Here is a 22,501-nt window from a genome sequence, read left to right on the forward strand (position 1 = left end):
GCCAGCGGGCCTTGGAAAGATTTTCTATACAATTGGCCTTTATTGAAGCTATAACGTGTAGCTTTGGCACGTAACGCCCATGATGCTTTGGGATCGTCGGATAACTTCACGTGCTCGAGGTAGTTGATTATTTCATTTCTCCAGTCCCAGACCAGATTAGCCGAATTCAACTCATAGTAACCATCCGTATCCAGGACTGAGCTCATCAGTTGTACCACAGTTTCGGACTCCGATCCCTTTATTTTCGTCGACAATCCTAAGTTTGCTAATGAATCCGCTTTTGTGTTATGCTCATTCGGGATATGAGTAATTGACCACTCCCGGAGTCATGCCAAAAGAGCATGGACCTTTACCATGTATTGTTGCATACGTTCTTATTTGGTATCAAATATCCCGTAGACCTGATTTACCACCAGATGTGAGTCACTTTTGATTTCGATAACCTCGGAATCAAGTCACCGGGCCAATTCGAGCCATGCAATCAAAGCTTCACACTTTGCTTCATTGTTAGTTAAAAGGATTGTTCTGATAACATGCCTTAAGGTTTACTCCGCAGACGTTATTAAGACTATTCCGAGCCCGTACCCTTTTACATTCGAAGCTCCGTCTGTAAATAAGGTTCAAACCCCCGATGTTGATTCCGACACCATTACTGCCTACTTGGTTGTTAGAGGTAGTAGTCCCGGACTAAAATCAGCCACGAAGTCAACCAAGACTTGTGACTTAATTGCATTCCTTGGTTTATATTCTATGTCGAATTCACTCATCTCGACGACCCATTTGGCCAATCTACCCGAGAGCTCAAGTTTGTGGAGGATGTTCCGCAAAGGGAAAGTAGTCACCACAACTATTAGGTGACATTAGAAGTAGGACATCAACTTTCGAGCGGCGGCTACGAGAGCTAAGGTCAGTTTTTCCAAATGTGGATAGTGAGTTTCTGCTCCGGTTAAAATTTTTCTAACATAATAAATTGGAAATTGCATACCTTCGTCCTCCCCGACTAGAATTGCACTTACCGCAACTTCTGAAACCGCGAGGTAGACTAGCAGTGTTGTACCTTATTTTAGTTTTGAGAGCAATGAAGGGCTCGATAAGTACTTCCTCAAATCCCTCAGAGCCTGTTGGCACTCCAGTGTCCATTTGAAATTCTTCTTCTTTTTGAGCAGTGTGAAGAAGCGATGGCATTTTTTCGATGATTGGAAAATGAACCTGCTCAAAGCTGCTAATCTTCCTGTGAGCCTTTGGACTTCCTTTACGTTCGATAATTGATCCGAGATATCCTCTATGCCCTTGATTTTATCGGGGGTTTACCTCAATTCCCCTTTGTGAGACCAGAAATCACAAGAACTTACCAAAACTGACCCCGAACGCGCACTTCACGGGGTTAAGTTTCATGTTATTCTTACTCAAGATGTCGAATGTTTCTTGTAAATACTTAAGGTGGTCACCGACATTCAAAGATTTAACGAGCATATCGACTATATAAACTTCCATGGTATTTCCTATTTGCTTTTCAAACATCTTATTTACGAGCCGTTGATAATTGGCTTCAGTTTCAACCCGAAGGAAATTACATTGTAACAATATGTACCGAAATTTGTTATAAACGAAGTTTTTTTCTAATCTTTCGGGTTCATCTTAATTTGATTGTATCCAGAATAAGCATCAAGGAAACTCATCAACTCGTGCCCAGCCGTGGCATCAATCATTTGGTCGATATTTGGCAGTGGGAACGAGTCTTTCGGGCATGCTTTATTAAGATCTTTATAGTCTATGCACATGCAAAATTTATTGTTATTTTTAGGAACTACTACTACATTGGCTAGCCAGTACGGATATCTTACCTCTCAGACCGAATCGATTTTAAGTAATCGGGTTACCTCTTCTTTGAAAAAATTTATTTGTGGCCTCGGCAATAGTGCATTTCTTCTGCCTTACTGGAGGTATGTTGGGATCCAAACTCAGCTTGTGCACCGCTATTTCCATTGGGATACCTGTCATATCCTCGTGCGACCATGCAAAACAATCAGCGTTAAGTTTAAGTAATTCAATAAAACCAGACCTGATCTCGGGGTGCAGTCTTGTCCCCAAATGAAATTTTCTTTATAGGAATTCTTCGAACAATATTGCTTGCTCTAGTTCCTCTGCCATGAACTTCGTTGCGTCCGTCTCTTTCGGAACTTGAAAATATCTCGGCACCTGATATTGTCCTGACGACCCTACTCCTGGGCTAACTCCTTCTAATCGGGAAAAGACGCTGATTCCTGTAATTTCTATGACGTGCGCTCCTCCTCTTTGCTGTTGAAAACTAAGATTGCATTCATCTCCCTTGCTGTCGGTTGATCACCTTTTATCTGCTTGATCCCTTCGTGCGTTGGAAACTTCAGCAATTGGTGATATGTTGAAGGTACAACTTTCATCTCGTATAGCCATGGCCTTCCTAGGATAATGTTGTATCCCATATCACCATCTACTACTTCGAAGAGAGTAATTTTCATTACTCCTTCAGCGTTTGTGAGTAGCGAAATCTCTCCCCGGGTTGTCACATTTGCAAGGTTGAAACCAGCAAGGAGCTTTGTTGCCGGAATAATACTTCTGGTGACTTTAGTTTGCTCCAATACTCTCCATTATATGATATTAGCCGAACTTCCTGGATCCACTAGAACACGTTTAATCTTAAAATCTAACACATTTAAAGAGATTACCAGTGCGTCATTGTGTGGTAACAAAAATCCATCTGTGTCTTCCTCCGTGAAAGTGATATCGTCTTCCCGGAGTCTTTTACTGTGAGTTATCGATACTTTCGTCTTCTTTGTTGCCGAAAAGTTGACCCTGTTAATCTCATTCCCCCTGAAGATCATATTGATCGCTTGACGTGAGGGTTCATCTCCTGCTTTCGGAAGTTCCGCGTTGTCTCTGTTACAGCCATAATTGTTCTTGACTCGGTCACTCAAGAATTCTCTAAAGTGAACATTCTTCAATAATGTTGCCACCTCATCTCGGAGGTCTCGACGGTCCCCTGTCCGGTGACCGTTCGTCCCATGATACTCGCACCATAAGTTGGGATCTCTCTGACTGGAATCGGATCTCATAGGTCTCGAGAATTATGCATCTGTAATGTTTCTCATGGATGACACCAACTCTACTATACTAACATTGAAGTTATATTCCGATAACTTGGGGTAAGAAGGATCCCGAGACCCTAGCGTCTCCTTATCTTAGAGTGATCTATTGTTTCGACCACTATCGGTCCCTCTGTCAGCGATGAACTTGTTTGTTTCCCGAAAGTTTCTGCCACGACATTTGGTCTGCTCGTAGGGCAAAACCGTCCCCTCGAAGTTCGTATATTCGCGTCGTAGTCATCCTTTGATTTTTCTCTGCTTTTCTCCCGTCCTTTGGCCGATGATGTAGAACCGACCTGGTCATCTTCGATCCTTATCTTTGACTCGTACCAGTTGTGTACATCTGCCCAAGTTGTTGCTTGAAAGTCAAGCAGTCTCTCATTCAACTTCCGGGAAGCATCTGAACTTTTTGGATTCAATCCCTTGGTGAATGCTTCAGCTGCCCATTTATCCGGGACGACCGGGAGCAACATTCTTTCTTTCTGGAATCGAGTAACAAACTCTCGTAATAATTTAGATTCTCCCTATGCGATCCTGAATATGTCGGCCTTACGGGCTTGCATTTTTTTGTCCCCGGCATGAGCCTTAATGAAATAATCTGCGAGCACCTCGAAGGAATCTATGGAATACTCGGGTAATAATGAATACCACGTTAGAGCTCCCATCGTGAGAGTTTCTCCGAATTTATTTAGCAACACAGATTCAATTTCATGAGGAGCTAAATTATTTCTCTTCACCGTCATTATATATGTAGTAATATGCTCATGTAGGTCTGAAGTTCCATCATACTTTGGAATTTCAGGCATTTTGAATCGCTTCGGGATTAGTTCTGGTGCCGCACTCGGCTTGTACGGTAATTGAATATACTTCTTCGAGTTCGAGCCTTTCAATACTGGTGGAGCACCCAAGATTTGATCCATGCGAGCATTTACTTCTCTCATGAACCACAAAAGTTCATCCTTGAACGAATCGTTATCGTTGTTGAGACCAGATCTGTTCCCCTAGCACCGTCGGAACCAACTTCACCCTTAGGAGTATTGTTGTCGACTCTCTGCGTTGTTTGGTCTGCGGGAACAATGGGAGGAATTGGATCTCGTCTGTTTGCATTATTCGAAGCACCTGATAGCGCATGCTTCAGTTCTGTCATAATCTGATTCTGCCACGTGAGATGGCCTAGAATGATTGTATGTTGCTCTTGCAGGACCCTCACCTCATCTGCTACATTCTCCTCATCAGCATCATCGGGAGTTGTCTCCCGAACCTATCGAGGGTATCGCCTGTCATGCACCGGTGTGGCGTCAGTCCCCTCACTGCGAGTGTCACTGATTGAATCCTCGAAATGAGGCTGATCCCCTCGAATTTCAGGTTTGCGTGTGACGTTAACAGTGCTATCTGCCATTTTTCGTGATTTTTTTCTAAGACAAAGTAATCAAAACACGTTAGTAAAAAAGGCAAGGATCAATTTAATTGCACGACTGTCTAGGCCCCACAGTGGGCACCACAATATTTACCCGTAAAATGGTACAGATGAATTTATACGTGGTTTTTAGACAAGTGAACTAATTTGATCCTGAAATAATGCAATAATTGAAGAAATACACGATACTTAGCCTTAGAATGTAAATGAAATAACAAAGATGATAATTCCGTGAACACGATTTCCGGGCACAACGATGATGAGACAAAAAAGCAAGAAAGTCGAATTGTAGATGCTTTGTATAGAATAGAGTGTAAGTTTTGCTAGATAATTCCTCTCATTTACAATGACAACTGAGCTCACTATTTATAGTTATCTCTAGGGAAGGAAGTCATAGGATCATGTCCTCCTTTAATGTCAATTATGAGGATCATTGATGAATACGTAACAGTGAACATAAATGCCAAAATTTTCTGTAACAGGTCGTCCCTCTTAATGCTACAGAATATTCTCTATTAAATGTGCGTAGATCATTTAACACATCTTTATGAACGTTATCCTTTCCGGTGACAAGCGGAATAATTGCGTTCGGTCTTTGGCCATCCCTGTCTTGAGTTCCACGTGTCCTCCCTTTAGATGACCACATGTCATATTATATTTCACCCTATACATAAACCTTATTGAGTAACTGCGACGTATAAGTTGAATGTAGCGTATGCGACTTACAAATCTCATATGGCTGATGATATGTGTAATAACAACTTCCGTCTATTCTTTCTGTTATACTTTATATTTAGGTCACAATCTACTAATGAGCTTCCCATATTTTTAGTATTTTCTTAGAAATAACACACTACTGAATTTGTTAAGCCAAAAATACACATCTTAGGGAAAAATTTTGTCCACACAATTTCTCTAAGAAAACCTAACATTTGTAGTCTACGAATATCAATTCTAAGGTCGTGTTTGCATTCAAGAAAATTGTACAGCTAATTAATTAATTCCCCTTTCACTCACAATCTTCTCTTTTATTTTTTCTTTTAGTTTTTTTTTTCGAAAGAAAAATAGAGCAACAAAAATTAGCTAGAAGTCAAGTGAGATAATGAAATCTTAACAACATCTTAGTGGGCGTTTGGACATAAGAGTTGTAAAATTCCAAAAAAAAAAGTGAAAAAAAATTTCAAGTGAAAATGATATTTGAAAATTAGAATTGTGTTTGGACATAAATATTATTTTGGGTTGTTTTTGAAGTTTTGTGAGTGATTTGAGTGAAAATTTTGAAAAAACAATGAGTTTTTTAAATTTTCGAAAAATTTCAAAATTCATCTTCAAGTGAAAACTGGAAATTTTATAGATAAACATTGATTTCGAAGAAAAATGAAATTTATTTTATATCCAAACGGGCCTTTAAACAACACACAAAGAAATGCTAAAAGGCATAAGTGCATGCCTTCCGAAACTAGACACTTGATTAAAGGTCAAAGTTAGCTAATAACCCGTTTGGTCAAACCGAAAAAATCAATTTATTTTGAGAAGTGTTTTTTTTTCAAAAGTATTTTGAAGCAGTTTTATTTGGTTAATTAATTTGAAAAGCACTTCTAAGCAACAATAAGTGTATGACCAAACTTTTAAAAAGTGCTTCTCAGTATATTTTTTTCAAAAGTACTTCTGGAAAGATGCTACTTTTTTCTGCTTCTCCAAAACTGTTTCTGCTTCTACTCAAAAGTACTTTTTTTCCTACTTCTAAAAACTTTGCCAAATAGTTCAACTTTAAAAAAAATATTTTTTTAATAAAAATACTTTTGAAATTGGAGAAGCTTGACCGACTATAAATCATTGGCTACCTAACAACTGTATTCTACGAATATCAATTCTATCAACTGTCAGCAAGGCCGTGTTTGGATACAAGAAAATTATGCAGCTAATTAATCAATTCCCCTTTCCCTCACCCTTCTTCTCTTTTATTTTTTCTTTATAGCTTGTTTTTGTTTTCTTTTGAAAGGAAAATAGAGTAACAAAAATTAGCTAGAAATCAAGCAAAGTAATGAAATCCCAACAACATCTTCCACCTAGGTCATATTAGTTAAATCATCAGCTACCGAACTAATTCTCTATAGCTTGTTGTTTGTAGTAAGCATGTGTTAGAACTCTAGTACGAAAGTCTAACATGTTAAAACTAGTCAAATTACACTATGCATGTTGATTTTTTTACGCCATGACAAGATCATATTATCTTTGCCAACAACGATAATGGGAAAATGAAGTAAATTTGAGACCAGTTATTATCATTTAAAGATAACATAATAGTTTAGTGGTTAATTTCATGACATAAAATTAGGTGAAAAAAAAGAAACTCTTTTGACCTCCTTAAGCAAATAGGTTAAGTGATATGTAACAAATAGGCAAACTCCTTACTATATCAATATGAGCTAGAACTCAATTACAGATTCGAATTGTTATTCAAAACTCAAACTACTAAATAACAACACATAAGTAACTAAGGATATAGATAAGAAGGGGGTGAGAACTTAAGACTCAGAGAAAAGGAGACGGAGGAGAGCAGACACTTTTCTTAACAATATGCATACCCCTAATATCACTAATCATACCCTTTTAACCGTTCAGTTCTTAGGCCACTACTCAGCCCGTATCTCATATTAACCTGTCACAATTGCTTGTTCTCGGCCCAATAGTTCTTCTCATCCCAATAGCTATTTTTGTAACATCCTTGTTGCTATCCTTACTGGGTTGGGGCTGATTCATAACAATACTCCCGTCCTCAATAAGAACGTTGTCCTAAGGTTCGAGTCAAGAAATCCTTCAACAAAAAATAGTAGTAAATTAATTGTAGCTATATAAACATACACAAGTGTAAAGGGCACTAGTTAGCAACTTGACTTGCATATATAGATGAAACTAGCAGTCCCATATGTGCTAGCAACAATAGTGCGTGTAATGATGTTCACTGAAGCGAAATCAATGACTAGCACAAACCTTGGTATGTATGTTGTAGTGGCGAGCTCATCTCTATCACAAGTAGAAAGGAAAACAAGAACTTCCTCCATAACAAGGGCAAGTTGTGCCACTAGCACCTCCAGCAAAGCAACAAATGGCAAGGCTTAAAAGATTTCAAGGCTAGGTATGACGATTTTGCTCAAAGAAGGCCACAATGACTTTGCATTATCATATGCGGACTGTTCAATATCCCTCATAGCTTTCAACATAATCAATGCAGATGTATCCTTGGTGAAACCAATATATCTGAAGTACAAAGCTGTATCTTGTGGACCATAGCAACTCTTTGATCTAGAAGCACAATTTCCTTGGCAACCCTTATTCTCCAGTATCACAATCCTTACGTCAATTGTAATTAGTTGTCTGTTGGATTTCCTACTGAAAGTGCTGAAATGCTCCACTATAGACTCAACTACACCCTTAACTTTAAGTTGAAGCTCTAGAGTTTCAAGTACACAAGCAGTGAAATCAATATTGCTATTCTCTTTCATTTTTCTCCGCAACTCACCTGGTGCACCAGTAACTTTAATGTTATCCGCAGAATGTGACTCAAAAAGGAATGCACCATTAACTCTAATGATATCTGCGCAATGTGACTCAATGTGGAAATAAACTCCATAAAGTGACAAGCCATACTCTTACTTGGTTAAGTCGTGAATAGTTGCTTTCAATTGGTGAAAATCAAAATTATCAACAGAGAGAGGTACAATGTTTATAGACAGATTAGCTATGGCTTTCAAGATTGCCTCAAGAACACCTTCTCTGTCTTCAAGAATTGGTGCATCCAAAGGGCCTCATCTAAGATCGAAGACTACAATCAATGCAAAAGTAACTTGGGCTCTCATATTTATCCCAGTTTGCCCAACTATAACACCTTGAAGGACTTGTGCAGTTCCTTCTCTGTGAACTTTGCTAGTAGCATCTAAAACAACACCAAGATGTGGAGAAATGACTAATGCATCAACACTAAAGTTAGTTGTTGGCGCAGTAAAATAGCAAGTCCAATAATAATTATGCAACCATTGTTTGCCGGAATCTCACACTTGAGTCATAGAAGTAGCATATGCAAAGAAGAAAAATATGCCAATATATCCATCAATAGCAATGGATCCCCATTCACTGTATAACCGGTTAGAGACTTGGACTTGAAACTTATTCATGGATCCCACGCACAAAGATCTGTTGCAGTTGCTCGGATGCTTACTATAAAGTAATTAGCACCAGGATCAACGACGCCAGGCCTCTCATTGCGAGTAGGAGTTGAATCAACCATATCGTCGCTTGCTAGAAGCAATAGCGAAAGGTGTGATATTATAAATCCTTTACAACCGTTAAACTTTATCGGGAAGTGCTGCGGCTGTAAAGAGTTTATGAGATCAACACGCCATGAGACCAGTTTGGATCTGCTTGACGCAGCTACAACATAAAGAAAAGCCATGAGGGTAACCAATAAGCTGGACTTGTCTGAGTAACGAAGACACACACAGCTCTACCATATTAAAGCAAGCCCATAAAACCTGCCCAGTAGCGAAACAATTGTCCACATAAATACAAATTGGTAGCCCATTATCCCTTGCACCCTTGCGATGTGCTGAATACAAGTGACAACCCATTCGTCGTTTTGCAGTCAATAATGTTGAAACAACTTCATTTGAAGCATGTTGCCCAGTGTCAAACCAATTGCAGGTGTGTAAGACATATTTCAAGTTCACTGCGAGATCCCTAAAATCATCCAACACCAAGGTTAAAGAGGATTGTTTGAATAGGTAAGGGAAAAACTCGACAATCTCGTCATCTTCATCAGCTACTGTTGTATGGATGAGAAGTGAAGTCACCGCCTCATTCCCCGTTGGTTCGTCAAAGTGAGCAGATAAAATCTCGGCAGAAACATATTTTGCGGTCTCAAGAAGCGCCACACTTACAAATTGGCATTGCAGCTTGGTCGCTTTTAGCTCGAGACTTTTATCAAACATGATGTCCGCAATATTCGTGAGCCATTCACCGTCGTTGTCAGCCGATTCCTTCGGTTGTATAGTATCCAAAAAATCAATTTCAACGTTTTCAGTATTTCCTCCAAGCATCTGAGTAACCTGGAAAGGGAGCCCTGCTGATTTATCAGCTACTAAATCAACCACTATCGGTGGAGCAATGAAGTGTGCATTCGAGTACGCATCATCGGCCTTAGGATCGTTTCTTGTGTTGAACAATGATTCTGCAAGAATTGACGTTGCCGACACTTGAAATTCACCATCCTCGCCATGATGAATACATTCATTTAATAATTCCTTGGCATCGTTGGACGAGTCAGTTTGTGAGTGTGGTTATTCTCCTTGTGGATTTTTATCGAACATTTGGTCCGCCTCAGAATGTCGAGCATCCAAATCAGATGCAATAGCAAATGCAATTGAGATGGGAACTATGCTCATAGAGGGAACAGGACACACCTGGGTCTCTGCCATACGTACCGGACTTGTGAAGGTCTGTAACCGAAAATGCAACTTCAGCTTCTCCTTGAAATGATTCCAATCATAGAATTGGTTGTTTCGATATAGCCAATCGAACCAAACAAGGGCAGCACCTTCAAGGTAGAAGTAAGGAAGAGGTAGCCAATACTCCTCGGAGAAGCCAAGGAAGTGGAAGTACCGCTCGGCTCGATAGATCCATCCCGTTGCGTCGCCGGTGCTGAAACGATCTAGTATCACTTCGTCCATTGGAGTACGATCGATGAAAGCACTAATGTAACAAATAGGCAAACTCCTTACTATATCAATATGAGCTAGAACTCAATTACAAATTCGAATTGTTATTCAACACTCAAACTATTGAATTACAACACATAAGTAGCTAAGGATAGAGATAAAGAAGGGGTGAAAACTTAGACTTAGAAAAAGGGAGACGAGGAGAGCAGACACTTTTCTTAACAATATGCATACCCCTAATATCACTAATCATACCCTTTTAATCATTCAGTTCTTAGGCCACTACTCAACCCGGATCCCATATTAACCTGGCTCAATTGCTTGTTCTCGACCCAATAGCTCTTCTCAGCCAAATAGCTATTTTTGTAACATCCTTGTTGCTATCATTACTGGGTTGAGGCTGATTCATAACATTATATATACCGACATTATAAGAATGTTTACTAGTAACAATAAAATTGTCTTCGTGTGACCTATAAGTCACGAGTTCGAGCCGTGGAAGCAGTCACTAATGTTTGCATTAGGGTAAACGGTCTACATCACACCCATTTGGATGCGTCCCTTCCCCGGACCCTGTGTAAACACGAGATGCCTTGTGCACCGCGCAACTTTTTTTTTTTATAATTTTATACTTTCAATATATAACAAGCTTTTTACTTTATTTTTAGTATATATAAATTCATTTGCTAGAAACAAAGTTCATATATATGAATAATATATCACTAATACAGGAATAATAATCTTTTTTACTGATAAAATATCAATGTGTGTCAACATATCCGAATCAAATTGTCTCACAAGAGTACTGAAAAATACTAACTTTACATGCACAAACATCTCAGCACCTATATTTTCCAGATGAAAGGCACCAAATAAGCTAGCTCAATAATCAATCTTTTGCATGGAAAGTAGGTAAATTTTTTGGAAAAGGATTAAAAGCAGCAGGAAAAAGTGGCTAAACTTGCAAGATCAATGTCCCAGTGACCCTAAGATGAGCATATCTTTGTCAACCTCTTCCGATAAACATCAATCACCAATCCGTTTTACTTCGTTGTGTAGCAATGCTAGATTATTTCTTCTTTGGATGAATTGAGTGAACTAGGGCCTCGATTTCTTCCTTGGCTCGTTCGAATATATTTGGACCTTTAACTTCACTAATCGGTGTATTATCATCAATGTCATCACTCCTTCCATGAGTTTCTCTGTGATGACGATGAGGAGATTTTTCGCTGTGCAGATCTGCTCCTATCTCTTCCTCGACTCTCTCGTTTTGATTAGGCATCTTTTCTTTGTTCGCTGCTTAAACAGAACCACAGTATGATCAAAGGATGAATACAGATTCGAACTTCTAACCAAAAGCGTGACGTTAAAGATGACTTTTGCATACTTGGTAGAGCCAGTGGCAGAACCAGAAATGTATATAAGGGGATTCAAAAATGTCTCAGTTGAAATTTGAATCTACGACCTAAAGCAAATTTAAACCCCCTTTACTACTAAATTTTGAATTTTTCTTCACGTCAAGGGGATTCAACAACTCATATGTAGTCAAAAAGGTCATTTTTACTCTATTTGCACAGTGTAATTTTCCGACGAATGGGGTCAGTTTGAACCCCATTCACTCTACTTAGTTCAGCCGCTGGGTGGAGGATACGTAGAAAGTAAAGAAAGGGAAAACTTCGGTAAGTGGTTAATTAGATGGGTTCTTTTTTATATTTGAGAAAAAAGGGAAAAACTACAGTAAATGACACAGATCACATACATGGAACAAACACCATGAAAATTCTTTCAATTCTTGAAATTGTTTCCAAATGAGGAAAATTTTAGCAATACCGGATAGTTTATAATAATTTGATACCACTAGCCAGTCATTTTCAAATAAATCTAGGTCTCCATTTGGTTGGAAGAAAATGGCTTTTGCCCAAACATGGTTGTCATAGAAAACGTTCTACTAGAAAGAGGACAATTTTGGCTGGTTTGATTATGTTCGTAGTATTTGATGGAAGTGAAAGAGACCTCCCGAAGGCAGAGTCCGACATAATTGTCGGAGTGTTTTTAACCACAACTAAAACTTTTTGCCACCGGAATGCTTATGTATACCTTTAGATTACAGCCAAAAACTCCATCTCTTCTATGAATTTTATCATTTAGATCAGAAAAGTCAGAAGTTTCGATCAGAATGTATTGAATTTGGAAAAGCATTGATTCAAGTTAAAAATGATTTAGACTTAAGCTACTAATTGAAATAACTACTTCTGAGACAGCAAATGTTATCAGTTTAAAAGCTCATACCAAAAAATAGGTTGAGCAAACAATGTCTAAGGACAGAAGAGGGTAGAGTCATTTTAATTGGACTTTGATACTTTTTCCAACAAGACTCTATTGATAATAGCCATTTCCAGCACCAAAGTTTGTATCATTTCACTTTTCTGTTTAAGAAATTCTCTGTCACTTAAAAAAACAACAGAAATTACCCATTCGAGGGGCTCTGAAGGTTAAATTGAGGTTACGTTTTAGTACTTGTAGTTTGGAAGTTCAAGGAAAACTGTAATCTTCATATGAAATAGTTTTGAAATTAAGCTATTTCTCTCCGTGAAAATAAACAGTTCTCGCTCTTTTCTACAATATAAGGTCAAATACCAGAAATTAGACAAACTGTTCTGCAGACATTTTTATGCCGAGGCAGATGAAGAATAACTGGGCAGTGAAAGAAAAATTTGCAATATTGTCACGTAATTCCCTAAATGAAATAGGAAAAAGTGTAATCAGTTTGAAGAAAGGCAGCAAAAGCAGGTATATACACACACACACACACAAAACAACGACAACAACAATAACAACCCAGTATAATCCCACAAGTGGGGTCTGGGAGTAGTGTGTATGCAAACCTTACCCCTACCCTGGTGAGGTAGAGAGGCTGTATCTGAAAGACCCTCGGCTTACACACAAAAAAAAACATCAAAACTTAAAATATATCTAAGGTGACATGAGTCACACAATGCTGTTCATTAATCACTTGTTAAGTGATTATAATCACGAATCATTGAAGTTATAACAATCCGTTAAAATGAATCGTAGAGTTCATACCTGAAAGAGAATCTGGATCATGTGTCTTCAAATCAGCTGTTGTACCGTAAGTCCTGCATATCATCAACAAAATAGCGCAAAACTAACTAACTAATTAAATCCTCAGAAGCATTTATTCTCTATTTTTGCAAGAAAATCCTGTTCTTGAAACCTGTTGTCGCCGTCTGAAGTTGAATCATGACTGTGATTTTCCTTTTTTGGATGTATTGCTTGAACAATAGCCTCGATTTCCTCCTTCGCTCTCTCAAACACGTTAGGTGCTTTCACATCGTTAACGGGTGTGTTCTCATCAATATCATCGCGCAAACCGTGAGTTTCTTTGTGATGGTGATGTGAGTGTTTTTCACTATGCAGTACTGCCTCAAATTCTTCTTTAACTCTCTCAAACACATTAGGCGCCTTTACATCTTTATCTGCCAATATTAGAATATCAAAATTAGTCCATTATTCGACGCAAATCTTAAACCCCAACCACCTATTCCATACTCCTGAATGAATGAAACTGTGAAAGAATTTGGGCATCCAACTCAAAATCTTAAGGCAATTATGTGGATTTAGCATAGATAATATTTGGAATAATTGAAGAAAAAATTTCACTGATAAGTGTTTGTTTTACAATCTTGTCCATTAATTCAACTTTAAACTTGAAAAAAAGAATTTGAAATTTAAAAATTTGGTCTCACGAGTATTTCAGATGAAATAATGGTTTCCACTTACAAACCTCAACTTTTTTTTTCTAAGTGAAATTCTTGTCCAAACACAATTCAACCTAATACTCTTTTTCAATTTCAACTTCAAATAATTTTTTTTATCATCCAAACTTTATAAGCAGTCGGAAAACTTAAGTCAATGGGTGGAGTGACCGGAAACTACTATAAGCTCTTTTTTATGTCTTTTATCCCCTGAGTTGGAATATCTCGTTTGGCTTAACTGATTGAAAGTAGCTCATAAGCATAAGTGTTTAAAAATACTTTTAGGTGTTGAAAACCATTTTTTAAGAGTTGAAATTGATTTTATACACAGACAATTATGTGTTTGGATAAAAGTGTTAAAACTGATAATAAGCGGGTAATGTATTTGGTTTCAGCACTTTTCTAGTTAAAATGGTCGAAATGCTTTTAAAGATGTTTACATAAAAAAATAAAAAAATAAAAAAATAAAAAAATAAAAAAAACTAATAAATGCAAGATTTTTGTTTCAAATTACTTCAGATGCAAATTAGCAATGGGGAGAAGCGCAAAGGAAATGGAATAAAGTAAACGTAAAAATTTTGGTTAACTCAAATGTGCTTATAAACTGAAAAGTCAAAATTTTATTAGCTGATTTTGGCTTATAAGGGCCCGTTTGGCTATACAAAATTTTTACTTTTTTCCGGAATAAGTGTTTGGCCATGAAATTCCAAATCCAACTTTGAAGTTGAATTCCGAAATTTGAAAAACACCAAAAAGCTATTTATCACAATTTTCACTCCAAATCACTCACATAAATTCAAAAATAACTCCAACTTCTATTCATGTTCAAACACAACTTCAATTTCCAAATATCATTTTCAACTTGAAAAAAAAAATACTTTTTTCCGGAATATCACAATTCTTATGTCCAAAAGCCCACTAAGGGGCCGTTTGGCCATAAAAAAAATCACTTTTTTTTTGTAATCAATATTTGGCCATAAAATTCCAAATCCAACTTGAAATTGAATTCCGGAATTTGAAAAACTCCAAAAAGCTATTTTTCACAATTTTTACTTCAAATCACTTACAAAATTAAAAAACAATTCCAAATTGTATTCATATCCAAACAAAACTCCAATTTCCAAATACCATTTTCAACTGAATTTTTTTTTCCCACTTTTTTCCGAAATTTCACAATTCTTATGTCCAAACGCCCACTAAGTATTTGGTTTATAAATACTCTTTTGGTGCTTTTCAAATGTGTAGATAAGCCCAAAAAAATGTTTATAAATTGACGCTCTACATAACTCGAATCATTGAACACGGGGAAATGATTGATGATTAAATGAAAAGCTTAATATTTAATAAATTGGGGTTCTAAAGTTAATCGAAATCAAACTCTCATTTGTTTGCAAAATCCAAAAGAAAATTAAAAGTGCGAAATGGTTACCTGAAGAGGAGGTTGCCGGTGCTTGTGATTTTGCTTCAGACATTGGTGAAGAAGGAGACTACTGATTATCAACTGGAAATTTCTACAGTGAATCTTGATCAGATTATTTGAGATAAGTGATTTTCGATCAGAAGTGTAGTTGTCTCTGATGTAAGTCCGACGTGGAGAGAATAAGAGAATCAGACATAATAACATATGCTTGGTCGGTTTATTGTTTTTTGGGACCAACTAGATTTTCCTTTTTTTTTCCTTGGTAAAAAGCAAAGGTAAAGACAGGAAAGTTGCTTTCGTTGTTTTATCGTCCCTTTACTCAATATATCCGTCATGCTAAAAAGAAGGGTTTAGGAAATATAGGGGCTTTGTTTCAGGATTTTCAGATCAAAACTCTTTTATCTTTTTCAAGATGCTTTCTCAGCAATCTTTTCTCATCCTAAATAGATTATATATTTGCCAACATAATCTTTGAGGTATCTCAAGATCCTATAAAGACAGTATAGCCCGCTCTTTGAAATAACAGTCGGCAAATATATTCTTTATATTTAATATATATTCTTTATATATATATATATATATATATATATATATATGTTTACCCGAAAAATCGGATGTTGAATTTATGTATGGTTCTAAGGGCAAGTAGATTCCTTTGATCTGAAAATAACAATACACGTATTTATGGTGCAAAAATAGAAGATGATGAACAAAGATATTTAGTGAGCTTTAGAAGGATAAACACAATGAATTCTTAATCCCAGCGAAAAAATACCTTCTATTACAAACTATCTCTCCTTTTATAGCCAAGGATCACTACTTTATCTATAGCAACATGATGGAATAAATATTACTAGTGGAGGACCCATGATGGTGTGTCTCCTCCTTAATTCCCGCAGAGATTCCCTCCTTTGGTACGGTTGTAATAGCTTTTTGTCTGTGAACTCGATACCGACTCGAGCTCGGTATCGGATCGGAACCTCGGCCTTGGTTTCGAGCTAGGTGATCACTTTTGGGCATCGATGTTTGGGACCTGTATCGGTCGATGTTACCTCGGTCGATTCGAACGCCCGAGCTCGACGCCCCATCTCGGAATTCGTTCGGGGTCTCCGTGAAGATACCCCTTGATTGAAATGCCATCCTCGATCGATCTTCATGACCGAGGATCGGTTTTAACCGTATACAGATAGCCCCCTCGTTTCTTGGAAAGGAAATGACGAGAAACGATATGATTTCCCTAAGGTTCGACCGAATCGATAATGACGTTTCTATCGGCTTTGACTATGACGTGCGTGATAGCTGTCCCATCGATTTGGTTTTATCGAGGCATTTAATGTGTGTCAGTCGGTGGTCGGCCACCGCTAGAAACGAATCGCCATGCCTTATAAATAGTTTTCACATATAATGTCTTCCACTTTCGTGCTTCCTCTTTTCCCAAATTCTCTTTGATTAGTTTCTCTTATTTCGTTGCTTTAGTGCCGCTTATACCAGAGTTTCGGTGTTGTCCCCTCTTTCACCTTTCTTTGCGACTTTTTCTTCTCGTATTAATGGCGAAAACTTCAAAAATCGTACCTCACAAGGAGAAAGCTTCTTCCTCACGGCCGTGTGACGATAAGGCGCCGACCGAGCCGTCCGTTCAAGATTATATTCCCGGCCCGTGTATTTTAAAAACTGATTTTAAGGTGGAGAATCCTTCGTCCGTTCCGGGTCGGTGTGAGTACGTATCGATGTATGTGTGCTCTATAGCGGAGGTTCACCTCGAGGCCGTCAGAAAAGACTGCGGCTGGGGTTCTGAGGTTGTGTTACAAATCCCCTCCTCCGATGAGAGCGTCACTACCTATGTGGAGGGATTTTTAAGTGTTTACACCTATCCCTTTACGTTGGGAGCTGTCGATCCCGTAATTTTTGATTTCTGCAGGAGATATCAGGTCACCCTCGGCCAAATTCATCCTTCCTTATGGCGTATAGTCATCTTATTGTGTTTCTTCTCTATCAAAGCCGGAGGGTTGGATTTTTCTCTGAGCCACCTTATATGACTGTATCAACTTCAGATTTATCGTGGACTTATTAGGCTATATCATCGGGCATCAAAGGCTTTGATGTCGAGCATCGATGAAGATAAGGATCGAGGTTGGATGGGTCGATATATTCGAGTGAGGACTAGTGATCTTATCCCGGAGGAAAAGATGCCATTTCCTGAAAAATGGAACTTCGACCGTAAGTGATCCGTGTTTGTTTTTCGTGTCTTTTTCCGTATTTGTTAATATTATTTTCTGATGTTCAGCTGCACCTTGGATGCCACAAGTTGTGCCTGATCTCGAGGATTGGGTTCGAAAGTTAGCCTCGACTTCATCCTATGCCGAGCGCGCTTGACGTGATTTGGCTAAAGGTAGATGGGAGGCCAAGAATCATGGTGAGGTTTGGTTCCTGTTTCCCTCGAGGTATATTCTGCGTTCATTTCGTTATCGATTTTTTCCTTGTATATAGGTGTAACTAGGGATGCCGTTTTGCGGTCTTCGAGCGGTGATGAAGGCAATAAGCCCCCGATCCTGGAACAGGGAAAAGAAAAGAAACGAAGGGCTTCCTCTCGGCTGGAGGACCCTAAGCCCAAAACTTGAACGGTGAGGAGAAAAATCATTGCCCTTTCGATTGACTCGGTCCATCGACTGAGGGAGGAGGAAGAAGAAGAAGATAGCTCCTCGGCTTTGGTAGTCCGACCTACGGAGGCAGTCGAGGTTGTTAGAGCTGTTGAGCCGATGGCGGCCGTGCCCATCGGGGTTGGTTTCGAAGACCTAAGTCTCGATCGGAGTACTCTGAGTGATTTGCTCGGGGCAATGGCAATGGATCATTCACCTTCCCTTCCATCTTTTTCTGAGGAGGCGTTGAAGGAGGCTCGAGAGCTGAAGACTCCTGATATTGGTGTTGGCTCAGGTGCAGCGGATCCTTTTAAGGATTGTTTTACTGGTGTTGATGACAGTTCCGATATCGGTGATGCTTCTCTTTTGTTAGAGGAAGCTCAGCGTTTTATTACTCGGGTAATGATTCTTCCATACTTGGCTTCTTTGTTCTTTTCCATATTTGACGGTTCCGATATCGGTGATCCTTTTTTGCTTTATTGGTGTTGATGACCGTTTCTAACTATGCAGGCCATCGGTAGGTTTCGAGTTGATCTTAGCCAGTGTGAGGCCGAACTCCGGAAGTTCCTAGGTGAAAGAGATGACCTTCGGCTTCTTTGTAGCAAAAAGGAGGAGGCTATAAAGGATCTTCAAGCGGATTTGGATAAGGTTCGTGAAGAAAGGGTCGAACTCGATCAACAGGTGATCCTCGTTCTGTTAAAGTATGGATTTGACTCGACTGTGGAAGTTAACCATCCGTTGTCTCAGTTGCAGCAAAAGATCGAGAGGATCAGGCTACTTCGAGAGGAGGTCGATCAAATTCGGGACGAATGCAACCAGTGGAAGGAGACTATTGACCGCCTGGCAGCGGAGAAAGAAACCATCTTAACAAAGTTATTATCAGCCGACGTTCAGCTTCGAAACGTCGAGCAAAAGGTGTCGGTTCAGGCTAAGAAAATCGATGAGCTTGAGATACGACTTGCTGAGGCTAAGGCAGAGGTTGAGTCGTCGAAAGTTTTGGCAGATAAGTCTATTGCTGTGTATCGAGCTGATGCTGAGGCCGCTCAGGTGGAGGCCCGGGAAGCGGCAAAGATTGCCGATGCTCGAGCTCATTGGGTTGCCGAACTTGTTAAGTGTAGATCTCGGAGGGAGACCCTCGGGGAGATTCATGTTCAAGGTTTCGATCTTACCGAAGAGGTAAGAAAGGCAAAAGAGCTTGAAGCGGAAGCTGAAGCCTTGGCTTCTGATGATGATGACGATGATAATGATGATGGTAGCAAAAGTGGGTCCGAGGGTGGGGAAGACCCCGACCCAGAAGCTTAGAGTCTAATTCTCATTATCTGTAAATTAATTACGTAGGCAATTTTGTATATATATAACAAGGTCGATTTTGCTTGTTGAGTCGATGATAATGTGGTTGTTAATGTAAACTCTGAGTAAATGTAGCTTTTTCAATGTTTCAAATTCGATTGGGTCCTTGTTCGAACTCGGCAGCCCGTATGCTCAACGGTCGACTGAGTATTTCGAACTTGATATATAAGTAGCCCGTAGGCTTAATATTCGAGTGTTTATTTCGAACTCGAGATAACGTGGTAGCCCGTAGGCTTAATATTCGAATGATTATTTCGAACTCGAGATAATGTGGAAGCCCGTAGGCTTAATATTCGAGTGATTATTTAGAACTCGAGATAATGTGGAAGCCCGTAGGCTTAATATTCGAGTGATTATTTCGAACTCGATGTTGAAGTAACCCATAGGCTCAATGGTCGACCGAGTATTTCGAACTCGATATAGAAGTAGCCCGTAGGCTTGTTTATTTCGAACTCGAGATAATGTGTTAGCCCGTAGGCTTAATGTTCGAGTGATCGTTAATTCTGGTTGCATAATAAATCTCAAGTCATTGTACATATGTTTTGGGGCAATCTAATATGAGCATGGTTTATTTTGACCATTTTGGCTCTTACAATTTTTCCTCTATTGTTGTGAGAAGACTTTGTTGCATCTGAACTCGATGTATTTGAGGCCCTGGTGCCCCCGGTATTCGAGGTCGTTCGGGCTAAGGATTGAAAGCTTCAGATACTGTTTCGAAAGCGCAGCACGATCGATGGTTGCCTCATTAAAAACCTTGCCGCAAAAAATCCATTTGGGAAAAAACCGGTCTAAGGAAAAAAAAGTGCAACACGTGCTTTTGAGTAGAAGAATACTTCTGTTCTTTGTTCGAACTTCTGTACGGGACAGTTGAATAAATATAGGAAAGGTCGGACCTTAGCAGTAGTACCATTTTAGATGTGATACATTCCAATTGCTTGATAGCTGTTTGCCGTTTATGATGCCGAGCCTGTACGATCCTTTCCCAAAGTGCTCGAGCACCTGGTATGGTCCTTCCCAATTTGTTCCTAGTTTTCCTTCGTTTGGATTCCGAGTATTGATGGCGACTTTCCTTAACACCAAGTCTACTGGCTTGAAGTGGCGAAGTTTAGTTCTTCGATTGTAATACCTTTCGATTCGTTGCCTTTGTGTGGCCAACCGGACGAGGGCAGCTTCTCGTCCTTCGTCTGATAATTCAAGGCTGGTGTTCATAGCCTCGTTATTTGATTCTTCCGTCATGAATCGAAATCTGGGACTAGGCTCTCCGACTTCGACTGGTATCAATGCTTCGGAGCCATATACTAAGGAGAATGGGGTCGCCCCTGTACTGGATTTCGATATTGTTCGGTATGCCCAAAGGACTTCGGGCAGGATTTCTCTCCATTTTCCCTTAGCGCCGTTCAATCTCTTTTTCAGGTTTTGAAGAATAGTTTTGTTTATTGATTCGGCTTGTCCGTTTCCACTGGGGTGGTATGGGGTTGCTAGTATCCTTCTTATTTTGTGGTCTTCGAAGAATTTTGTGATTTTATTGCCAATGAATTGCTTCCCATTATCACATACTATTTCGGATGGTATCCCGAATCGGCATATGATATGATCCCACAAAAAGTCGATAACCTCTTTTTCTCTTACTTTCTCGAACGCCTGCGCTTCAACCCATTTAGAAAAATAGTCAGTCATAAACAAAATAAATCTGGCTTTACCTGGGGTCGATGGTAGGGGGCCGGCGATGTCCATTCCCCATTTCATGAATGGCCATGGCGATAGGACCGAGTGAAGTTGTTCTCCGGGCTGATGGATCATTGGAGCAAACCTTTGACATTTATCGCATTTACGAACAAATTCTTTTGCGTCTTTGCCCATATCGATCCAATAATACCCTGCTCTGATCACTTTTCGAACTAACATGTCGGCACCAGAGTGATTGCCACAAGTGCCTTCGTGTACTTCCCAGAGTATGTAATTGGTATCTCCCGGACCTATGCATACCGCCATCGGTCCATCGAATGTTCTTCGATATAACGTTCCGTCCGCAGTCAAAGTGAATCGAGCAGCTTTAGTTCGAAGGGTCCTGGACTCTTTGTGGTCTGAAGGGAGCTTTCCGTTTTTTAAGTATTCAATATACTTGTTTCTCCAATCCCAGGTTAAGCTAGTAGAATTTATTTCGGCGTGCCCTTCTTTGGTTACAGATCTTGAAAGTTGAACGACAGTTTCCGAGTTCAAATCATTCACCTCGATGATCCCAAATTAGCAAGCACATCGGCCTCGTTATTCTGTTCTCGTGGAACATGTCGTAGACTCCATTGTTTGAAAAGGTTCAAAGTGATAAGCAGTTTTTCCAAATACCTTTGCATTCTGCCTTTTTGGACTTCGAAGGTTTTGTTTACTTGACTCACCACTAGCAAAGAGTCGCAATTGGCCTCAACGACCTCCGCTCCCAAATTTCTAGCTAGCTCGAGACCTGCAATTATGGCTTCATACTCGGCCTCGTTGTTAGTTAACCTGATAGTTTTAATAGCTTGCTTAATAATGTTACCCGTGGGAGATTTTAAAACTATGCCTAGTTCGGACCCCTTTACGTTCGAAGCTCCGTCCGTAAAGAGGATCCATGCCCTCGTCGATAAATTTGATTTTAACAATAGTTCTTTTTCGACTTCGGGTATGAGGGTCGGCGTGAAATCGGCCACGAAGTCTGCTAAAATTTGAGACTTGATGGCTGTTCGAGGTCGATATTCGATATCATACCCGCTGAGTTCGATGGCCCATTTGGCCAATCGGCCCGATAGTTCAGGCCTATGTAAAATATTACGAAGTGGGCAGGTGGTTAATACGCTTATGGGGTGGCATTGGAAGTACGGTCGTAACTTCCTAGAGGCGCTAACCAGCGCAAGTGCCAATTTTTTCAAGTGCGGATATCTAGTTTCCGCTTCCCCTAAGGTCCGACTTACGTAGTAAACAGGAAATTGCGTACCTTCCTCTTCTTGAACCAGGACGCTGCTTATGGCGACTTCTGATACTGCCAAGTACAAGTAAAGTTTTTTGTCGGCTTTTGGAGTGTGCAGCAGTGGT

The 22,501-nt window shown here is 39.5% G+C and overlaps 2 protein-coding genes across 2 annotated transcripts; both read right to left on the reverse strand.

Moving 5' to 3' along the window:
• Window positions 1–2,627: 2,627 nt before the first annotated feature.
• LOC138893570 (uncharacterized) lies at window positions 2,628–3,092 on the reverse strand. The gene has a single exon (XM_070178198.1). It carries the CDS (start codon window positions 3,090–3,092, stop codon window positions 2,628–2,630), a length of 465 nt encoding a protein of 154 aa, XP_070034299.1.
• A 7,887-nt stretch (window positions 3,093–10,979) lies between these two features.
• Window positions 10,980–15,663, reverse strand: LOC104113081 (uncharacterized). Its single transcript, XM_070177111.1, has 4 exons — window positions 15,459–15,663; window positions 13,489–13,750; window positions 13,338–13,390; window positions 10,980–11,549 (listed from the first exon to the last, which is right to left on the reverse strand). The coding sequence occupies exons 1-4, from the start codon at window positions 15,499–15,501 to the stop codon at window positions 11,323–11,325; spliced, it is 585 nt and encodes a 194-aa protein (XP_070033212.1). The 5' UTR covers window positions 15,502–15,663; the 3' UTR covers window positions 10,980–11,322.
• Between the last annotated feature and the right edge of the window lie 6,838 nt (window positions 15,664–22,501).

This window comes from Nicotiana tomentosiformis, chromosome 6 (assembly GCF_000390325.3).
Source record: "Nicotiana tomentosiformis chromosome 6, ASM39032v3, whole genome shotgun sequence".
Taxonomy (NCBI): domain Eukaryota; kingdom Viridiplantae; phylum Streptophyta; class Magnoliopsida; order Solanales; family Solanaceae; genus Nicotiana; species Nicotiana tomentosiformis.

Coding starts and splice junctions, on each gene's coding strand:
- LOC138893570 (XM_070178198.1), bottom strand. CDS start 3,092: ATGAGATCCGATTCCAGTCAGAGAGATCCCAACTTATGGTGCGAGTAT.
- LOC104113081 (XM_070177111.1), bottom strand. CDS start 15,501: ATGTCTGAAGCAAAATCACAAGCACCGGCAACCTCCTCTTCAG. Junction 13,751..15,458: donor ACCGGCAACCTCCTCTTCAG/GTAACCATTTCG, acceptor TAATATTGGCAG/ATAAAGATGTAAAGGCGCCT. Junction 13,391..13,488: donor ACTTCAGACGGCGACAACAG/GTTTCAAGAACA, acceptor GATGATATGCAG/GACTTACGGTACAACAGCTG.